The 10,125-nt window shown below is 29.2% G+C and overlaps 1 protein-coding gene across 2 annotated transcripts in view; it reads right to left on the bottom strand.

Annotated features, from left to right (window-relative positions):
• Positions 1–728: 728 nt before the first annotated feature.
• Positions 729–10,125, bottom strand: part of LOC113378034 (protein NDNF) — a 71,453-nt gene continuing 62,056 nt past the window's right edge. For both annotated transcript variants that reach the window (XM_026618542.1, XM_026618543.1), the window contains exons 7-12: positions 8,639–8,811; positions 6,136–6,357; positions 3,602–3,741; positions 3,388–3,522; positions 1,551–1,611; positions 729–937 (exon numbers count right to left, since the gene is read on the bottom strand). In XM_026618542.1, the coding sequence (XP_026474327.1) occupies positions 839–937; positions 1,551–1,611; positions 3,388–3,522; positions 3,602–3,741; positions 6,136–6,357; positions 8,639–8,811 (830 nt within the window). In that variant the 3' untranslated portion in view covers positions 729–838. The remainder of the gene's footprint in view (positions 938–1,550; positions 1,612–3,387; positions 3,523–3,601; positions 3,742–6,135; positions 6,358–8,638; positions 8,812–10,125) is intronic.

Genomic DNA, 10,125 nt, shown 5'->3' with positions numbered 1-10,125 from the left:
TTAACAAAACTTACTTAATACATTTTACTTTAGTTTGATTTTCTATTTACGCTTCAATTAATATTTTAATTGCAAGAGTTACTCGAAAAAGCTGCGAGTGTATAAAGCAAGACGCTTTTAGAAATCTAACTAACCTATTTGTTTTATTACATAAAGAACTTAAAAATGATAGTTTAGTGTATTATTGTAATTTCTAAATTCAACCTTTTCACCCGATATTTCAATAAAAATGAGGTACTCAGATATAGCCAGAAGTATAAAAATGCTGACTGAACATCTTATAACAGCTTAGCAATAAAGTTATTAGATCAAACTAATAAGAAAAAATATTAAAATCTATTAAACTATCTTAATAAATTCTTTTACTTTTCTCTACTAGCACAAAAGCAAAGAGCTGCATCACTAGAAGTAGAACTTTTCGAACAAAACCACAAAAGATTTTTTTATCTGACGAGGTATATGAAATATTAAATTAACAAAATCTTAGCAAATACTAGTATTTGGCAAATATGTAAAATTATTGCAAGTTTCAATTTCATTAATTGTTATAAAATATTTTTAAAAGTGACGCTTCTGTTCATGAATTATTTAGAGTGATCTTCTATTTATATATTAAACATTTATTTTACAAATTTTGTATTTATTAAATTTGAGCTTTTCATCTTCAGAATATATAAAATAACATTATATAGCATGATCATTTCGTTAATCTAAATGGTAGTCGTGTACGTATAAAAATTTCGTAATAAAATAATTTTACTTATTCAACATTGTATGGTAAAAAGTATTCTTATATAATAAATAAATATTTGTACAATTTTTAGTGACTTATATAAATTTAATTCCAAGTTGACTCTTGTGTATGGCATTTGGCGGCAGTTTGGACTCTGAGAAGCTTATAGGCCAATATACGACCATTGCCTATTTGAGCAGTCACCTATTAATTATAAAGTTGAGCAGATATTATGAATTCTTTTGACTTGTTGGTTAATATTTTTATAACGATTAATGGAATCAAGATAATAAATTTGTTATGAAAAGACACATGGGCCGATTTTTCCGTAAAATTGACCTATGCTATTGCAAGGTTATGTTACGATCCAGTGTTCATACAAAATGTTACTAAATACTGGCAAAGTGCCATGTATTTGCTGTGCGATCAGGCGTTTTACATAAAAAAATGCAACTTTACTTATATGTTATCAAGCCATATCTTTCAAGATCCAGTTATGATTGCGTTTTCAAGGTTATGATTTCTATGTAAAACGTGTGATGGCACAGCAACCACATAGGATTTCGACAGTTTTCAGTACCACTTTCTATGAAAACTTTTCATAAAATTAGTTGATATATATATATATATATATATATACTGTGGGGCCGATTTTGCCGTAAAATGTTATAGAAAGTATATAATATTATAGAAAATCTATGTTTATGGCAAGGCTATGTATGTAGCAGTTTTCATATAAAGTGATACTAATAATAGGAAGAAAACAATTAAGTTAATACTGAAAATATATTTAAAAAAAAACATAATTATCCTCTACCTGTATAGTGAATAATTTTCCATTTTCTAGATGTGGTATTGACCTTACCATCGCTGTTGTCCTAAAAAATATAAATCTTATAGTATATTATTACTTAATATTAGTGCGTTTGATTTTAATTCAAAATAATTTATTAGAGAAATTAGTTTACAAAAGTATTGTATAAAATATGTTTCGTGATAATATACTAGATAGTGGAGCTTTTATTTACTTATAAAATATTTTTTCAAACGATTCTAGATATTCGCTTGAAACTTTTAAATATTGTTCAAAGATAAGAAACATATTTTCCTATTTTTATTTAATTGAAACTAAATAAGATACTTTAGCTATTAAATAAACTAACTTTATTTTGACATTTTTTTTACTGATCTCATATTTTTCTGCAAAGTGGAAGGTTTTCTAATGAATCTGTGAAATTAAAACAAACAAAAGACTGTGTTTATCGCTGAAACTTTCTATTTTTGTCAAAGCTTTGAAATCTGACAAGTTTTCTTAATAATTATGTAAATTTTTAAAATTCATGTTTTTTTTTAAATTTCCAATTAATTTTTTACGAGTACCTAATTAAAATTAAAAAACTCCAACCATTTTTGCAATCAAAAAGTTTTCGACTTGTTCAAATTTTTTTTTCAAAAGCAACAATCATTTGACGACCTGTGTGTACGTGTGTCGCGTTCACATGTCATTCGGTGTGTCTAACTGAAATATTTATTACCCTACTCACTTAATTATTGAGAATTTTGATGTGCTATTGTAATTACTGTTATTGGAAAATACTTTCATAACGAAAGGGTTGAAAGGGTGAGGCTGAATCATTTCAAAAGTAGAATTTTTTATGATTTTATTTATATGTAAAACACAAATTTCCGATGAATTTTCTTTGCGCGCAATCACATACATGCTTAAGCTTTTTTATAGAAGAGTTTTTTTTAAACATTCACATAAGTTCTGAGTAGCTTTTGCAATAGTATAATTCGATATTAACCGATAAACTGTATATAACCGATGTCACTGAACTCTATATGGGTCCATATGAGCAAAAATTCATCTTTCATATACGTACATGCAAAACAATTGAGATTAGAATTTATTTGTTTGATACCAATTTGGACAAGGTTTCACGCCGATACGCTCAAACATACGAAATGGAATATAAATTTCGTTATCACATCAGATAACATTACAATTTGTTTTATATCAACTAAACTACAATTGAAATATTGATTTTTGGTGGTATTACTAAATTTCGATCAAATATCGATATCACACTTAACAAAAAGAAAAATACCAATGTAATGTATGTACTATCAATACAATATAAATTGCATCAAGTTTAGGATTACACGACGATTAAAAATCAGTATGTATTAAATATATTTGTGTATTATGGAATAACTCACAATATATTATTATAGAATATTTCTGATAAAATACCAGATCAAGGTTATTTGCAGTGTTATCTCTGCAAAAAATTTATATTCAGCATTGGTTGGATAATGTAGCTGTTATAGTAAAATACCTTTAAAATTAAAAATAAAACATTGCTCTTATTGCTCCCTGGCCTTCTAATTTTACCCTGCCTATGGGGTAAAAATAACCAGGTGACAAATTTTGGAAAAACAGCAAAAAAGCACATTTCTACAATGATGAATTAGCTGAGAGTTTTACTGAATAAAGTTATATATTTGTTTGTTTAATATGTTTTATACGAGCGGAACGGTAAAATGTTTCTGATGGCTGAGAGTAGACAAATGGTTAAAATAACAATTAGGTAAGTACATCTGCAAGTATTATGATTTTACAACTTAGATCATATATAAGTTTGTAATCTTACCTATTGGTTTCTATTGTGCAATATTTTGCGGCAAATCTGGCTTTCCTTGTAAAACTCTGATTTAGCTGACATTGATTCGGATTTAAAGGCATGTCATAACTAGTTTTAGGAGATTCGACAATTAATACACAATAACTGCAAAAGTAAAGAAAAAAAACTAAATATATAATATTGTATATTTATGTAAATTTGATAATTTTTTTTTATTACTAACGTGCAGGGTCGCGAGTCAGGGCTCGGCAACCAGCGAATAGTGACATTACTACACGTTCGCAACTCTGGAAATTCACGCACGTCTTGTGTTTCAGGCATATCTGGCAATGGTGATAGTTTTCCTAAACTAGACAGCCATATCTATAAAACAAAATAAAATGCCGAAACACAATTTTTGTGAAAGTGAAATACCTTTGAAGATATATTTACTGTAGTTTTAAGACCTTATAAACATTTATTTTAGCACACCACAATATAATTTCTCGTCCACAATTGCAAGGATCAACCGATTTGAATGATTCAAAAAGCATTCCGTTTCTATTGTCAGTAGAGCTATTTTAGAGGTATAGAACAAAAAGTGTAGAAAATGGCAATTTAGTTCTTGAGCGAACGGGGCGTCCGAATAGGTTGATGCAAAAGACATTCTATTCATGTTGACAGCCAAACGTGCTGATTGGTTTTTGGGAAAGATAGGTCTAGTTTAGTTTTGGAGATATAAAGCAAAAAATACTAAAAATAGTTTTTAAGAAAACGGTGCATCCAATTTGAATGAATCAACAAATATTTCATTTATGTTGACGGAATAAAGAATTTGAATCACTTTGCTAATTTGCTAAAGGCGGTTTAGCGGTTTTGGAGATATTTTTATCATAGTTTTTAAGAAAACGGTGCATCCAATTTGATTGAAAAAATATTTTATTTATGTTGACGGAATAAAGAGATTGAATCACTTTTTTGCCAAGGGCGGTTTAGCGGTTTTGGAGATAAAGATTTTTTTGCAGAAATTGACATTTGTTAGTCAAATATGATCATTACAAATTATTATTATTATTATTTTGTTTATGTAAAAATAATTGATGAATAGGTAGACAGGTATATAAATAGGCAGGTGAAAAGGTAAAAAAGTAGTAAAGAAGAAAAGTAGATACGTATAACTAGCAGACAGACACGTAGGACGGTAGACAGTTAAACAGGTGAACTGATAATCAGGTAACTAGCTGTAAGTGGAATTCTGTCTTAAGGCAATTAAGGCATCGTGCCTTAAGGCAAATTGCTGGAACTTCCCGTACCAAAAATTATTATTTTTTTAAAAACAATTAACATTTTTGAAAAAAAATTACTTTAAAAGAATAAGATTTTTGAGAAACTATAAATTGGACAAAAAATAACTTTTTTTTGAAAAAAAAAATTTTTTTTTAAAAAAACATTTTTTTTTATTTTTTTTTTTGAAAAAAAAATTTTTTTTTCTTTATTTTGACATATTGTAGAAGATCTGAACTTTTTTTCAAAGCAATCGTACTGCTTTAACTGCATAGGGACAAAATATAAAGCGCGTAAGCGCCGCGTCGCTGTCTAACGTATAAGCATTGGTACGGAACCCATAGAAATGTTAACAAAATGTATACTTATTGTTAAAATATCTGATAATTTGATGTGCATATGTCTAATGATCATTTTTGACCGCCAAATGGCTCATTTTTTTACTTTTTCCTCCATATCTCCGAAATCGCTAGACCTACCTTCATGAAAATTTTATCGATTCTTCATCTTGTCAATACAAGTGAAATGTTTTTTGAATTATTTAAATCGGACGCTCCGTTTTCTTAAAAACTGAGTTACGGTTTTCGGCACTTTTTGCACCGTATCTTCGGAACGGCTAGACCTGCCTTTGCCAAAAACTAATCAGCACGTCTCCTTATCAATACAAATCGAATGTTTTTTGAATTATTCAAATCGGTTGATCCGTGTTCCCGAAATCGTCGACGAAAATTTGTATCCGCACATACATACACACACGCACATACATACATACATACACACACACACACACATACATCCATTTTTTCTAAGGTATGCCAAAATGTTCAGAAACCTTTGAAACGTAAAGATATATAAAAATTTTCATTTTCGATTTTTTTGCGATTACTATAACTTGCCCTACGGGAAGTTAAATAGTAGAAAATGACACATGTAGACAGACTGTTGAACTGATTGACAGGTAAGCTGGTGGATACGTGGGTATACAAGTAAAGAGATGGACAGGTAGACATGCAGATAGGTAAATAGGTAGATAGAAATAAATGTAGTGTGTTATACAGGTAAAGGACTATAAAATTAATTTCAATATCTAGAAGAGTGTGGAGGCATAAGAATATAAATTTTTCATTGAAGGTTTATAAATAACATATGCTAATTTGGAAAAATAAATAACAAATAAATATTCATTCCACTTCATCCAGGAAAAACAAAAAAATGCACTGTATCGATTTTTTTTTTTGTTTTGTCGTTTTGTGTAAAGTCATACGGGTTTCATATTCAGAATTTTGTATGAACCAGTTCCAAATTTTTGTTAGTTGAAAAAAAGTAATATAACTCTTGTATAAATTATTATGTTAAATTAAATATATTTTTTGTTAAAAAATAGAAAAAAAAACGCTATAATATAATTAGATAAAATAAATTGTTTCAAACGTAATTAGATGCATTTCTTCTGAAATAAATTAAAAGCAACTTGACTTTGTGTTAGATTTGTACCTCATTTCGTAATACTTTCGGATCGAATGCGACTCGAATGGTGTACCTCTGTCCGGGTTTGACAGAGTGGATTCTGGCCGCCCTGTGCGCGTCGACGGTAAACACGTGACGCTTGGCCTTTCCGCCCTCAGTTCCTTGTCTTTGCACGGTCACCCGCGTGCAACAGCCACAGGAAGACAAACGCATGGCTATGTGAGAACCTTCTTTTGCTGCTCGAGGAACCTAGAAAAAATGTGTAGCAGACGATTTTATTAAAATTTTGACACACTGAACTTTTAGTACACTACTATTAGATATATGTATCATGTATTGTCTATTTGCAAAATTAAAAGCGAACTAGCTGTAAGTGGAATTCTGTCTTAAGGCAATTAGGGCATCGTGCCTTAAGGCAAATTGCTGGAACTTCCCGTACCAAAAATTATTATTTTTTTTAAAAACGATTAACATTTTTGAAAAAAATTTACTTCGAAAAAATAAGATTTTTGAAAAACTATAAATTGGACAAAAAATTACTTTTTTTTGAAAAAAAATTTTTTTTTTTTTAATTTTTTTTTTAAAAAAAATTTTTTAAAAAAAATTTTTTTTTGAAAAAAAAATGTTTTCTTTATTTTGACATATTTTGGAAGATCTAAACTTGTTTTTCAAAGCAATCGTACTGCTTTAACTGCATAGAGACAAAATATAAAGCGCGTAAGCGCGGCGTCGCTGTCTAACGGGTAAACATTGGTACGGAACCCATAGGAAAATAAACAAAATTTATACTTATTGTTAAAATCTCTATAAAATATCTGAAAATTTGATGTGCATATGTCTAATGATCATTTTTGACCGCCAAATGGCATTTTTTTTTACTTTTTTCGTTAGATCTCCGAAACCGCTAGACCTGCCTTTATGAAAATTTGATCAATTCTTTATCTTGTCAATACAAGTTGAATGTTTTTTGAATTATTAAAATCGGACGCTCCGTTCGCTTAAAAACTGAGTTACCGTTTTCGGCACTTTTTGCCCCGTATCTCCGGAACGGCTAGACCTGCCTTCGCCAAAAACTAATCAGCACGTCTTCTTATCAATACGAATCGAATGTTTTTTGAATTATTCAAATCGGTTGATCCGTGTTCCCGAAATCGTCGACGAAAATTTGTATCCGCACATACATACACACACATACATACATACATACATACACACACACATACACACACACACACACACACATACATCCATTTTTTCTAAGGTATGCCAAAATGTTCAGAAACCTCTGAAACGTAAAGATATATAAAAATTTTCATTTTCGATTTTTTTGCGATTACTATAACTTACCCTACGGGAAGTTAAAAAAAATAATACTTTAAAAAATTGTATTATAATTAAAATATATTATAATGTAATTGTCTATAACTAAATTTTATAAATGTTTATATCATTTATAAAAACCCTTTGCTATTTATTATGCCCAAAATTGCTATTAAAATACTTTATAAATTGTTTCACAATATAAAAATATAAATATAATATATAAATAAAAATATGAATATATATAAAGGTATCTTTGATTGATGCAAATTAGATTTACTCATTTTTCAATAATGCAATATTATATTTATTTATTGTTCCAATATTTAAAATAAACCCTCAATAATATGAATGCAGTTGTTACTATTATTTAAATAATTTTAAGAATATTGTGCAGTATATGTAAAATTTAAAATAATTTTTATTTAATATTTTAATTTTTGATCGACATTAGTTTAGTAATCAATAGATAATTACTTTTATTAATCTTACTTCAGCTTTTAATATAATTATTTGAACCCTAAATTATTTGATCATCAACATTTAAGTAAATGATTAATTTCAACTTAACTTTTAATTCAACAATATATATGCAGAATGCCTTTAGACCTTGACGAAAAGCCGAAACCGGATGATAGATAGTATTAACTAATGAGTAAAATGTACTAACAAAAAACATGTCATATTTAGGTTTTAATTTTATTACTCAAAATATTTTACAATCCTGATTAAATGCGTCAATTTTTGATGAATATTGGCAACATACCTCAGTACATTTTTTCAAAGAAAGCCTCTTAAATTCGACGGGTTTAAAAAAAAAAAATTATAGTTTAACATTAAGTCTAAATTCTTGAAAACTCAGGGCAATTGTGTTATTGTTTATGACTGTGGTTCTAGAAATGCTATTTACGATTACGGCTTCAGAGTTTAAATAAACAAAATTTATGAATTTTGTTTCACCGCAATAACCAAAAAATGGTCCTAATTCCACCAAGCTTTAAGTTGCACTCAATAGCTCATAATTTCCAAACAACATAAGAATTTTTTCTCTAAATATTTAGGACAGTGAAGATCTATATATATACTATCATCTGGTTTCAGTTTGATGTCAAGGTCTGTGCACCCAGACCTTATACCGTTCATTACAAACAATATGTGGTCTTTATTAGAATCGAAACTTACCATAGACAAAATGAATTAAAATTATTACCTTATATCGAAAAACAAGCGGCCCGTCAACTTTTTTCGTCCTTATAATAACATTTTTGCCATCGTGTAAAGTTTGAGGTCGTGGTCGTTCGAAGCTGCGATCTACACCACCGTAGCGGTACATCACATCGTGCACTGCATCGTGTGCGAATACGTCGAAGTAGTATCGTTGACCTAGTAAATAAATAATACTCTATATTTAATAACTGCACTGCATTGTGTCTTAACCCTTTCCACTCCAATGTCGAGTGTCACTTGATACTGATTTTGTTCCACTAGCTCCACTGTCGAGTGATAGTCGACATGGTGTAATACCTCTTTTTCCGGAAAATTTAAAACAGGAGGAATTTTTGTTACTAAAATGTTTGAATCACGAATGAATGAAACATATTCTAGAATCGTAAAGTACTATAATTCAATTAAATTTTATCGATGCTACATAATAAAACGAGATATCGCACCGTTATACGTTATATGAGAGAGTTGGACAATGTGTTTGAAACCTTTCAATGCGAAGACGAGTGTAAAAACGAAGATAATGATCCTGATGTTCCTGGACCATCGAGGAGGAAAAAATCTGATCTAGGACCATTGGCTGCCACCGTAAACATACTCGGATTCCTCCGACGATAGTTTTCGTAGAAAGCCAAGAGTTCGTAAAATTAGTAGTGATGAAAGTGTTTGTGATATTCCGGTTGCAGACCATTCTTCGTGGATGGATGTTTCAAAGCAAGATAATTATTATCCAAATATTGATTTTACAACAAGCAGTAAAGTTACTAGCCCTCATTCCAGTATTTTTTAGTACGCTTCTTCAATTTTTTCAATTATTTTTTACTGATGAACTAGCGAGAAAAATTGTATCCGAAACAAATAAATATGCTGCTAATATTTTAGATACAAAAAATATATCTTTTACAAAATATACAAAAAAACGTAATTTTAGCGTGAAGCTGACGGAATAAAAACAAAAATAGACTTGGAGTGGAAAGGGTTAAGGCAACTTGTTCTATTGTGAAGGATTGAGGCAACAATCCAGGAATGAAATAAATTTTGAACTATCAAAGGAAATGTTTGTGTGAATCATTCAAGTTCCTTGATCCTCACCGTTCGAAAATGTCGAGGATATTTGTTTAAGCTATAAAATAAGTTAACATTAAAAATTAAAATTCTTGGTATGAGACCCAACAAATGGAAACAAAATTTGTACTCATTATTAAACTCTTTATAAAATATCTGATAACTTGATAAACCTATGCCCATTAATCATTTCTTTAACATTTTTACTGGATCTCCAAGAAAATAAAAACAGAAAATCTTAATGTACTGAAACACATATATAGTTTTATAAAAAAATATACAAGAAGCATGTAAGATATACAAACAATTACAATATGTAATATGTAAACTTAACTATGTAATAGTATTTGCCATTTATAAATCTTAATAAAGTATAATTTTGACATAAGCTTGGCACTATTATTGGCA

The sequence above is a fragment of the Ctenocephalides felis genome, unplaced genomic scaffold, assembly GCF_003426905.1.
Source record: "Ctenocephalides felis isolate EL2017-DRISC unplaced genomic scaffold, ASM342690v1 CF-g0.4_SCAFFOLD_01886, whole genome shotgun sequence".
Taxonomy (NCBI): domain Eukaryota; kingdom Metazoa; phylum Arthropoda; class Insecta; order Siphonaptera; family Pulicidae; genus Ctenocephalides; species Ctenocephalides felis.
Note: the sequence above shows the minus strand (reverse complement) of the source record. Positions and strands in the feature narration are given on the sequence as shown.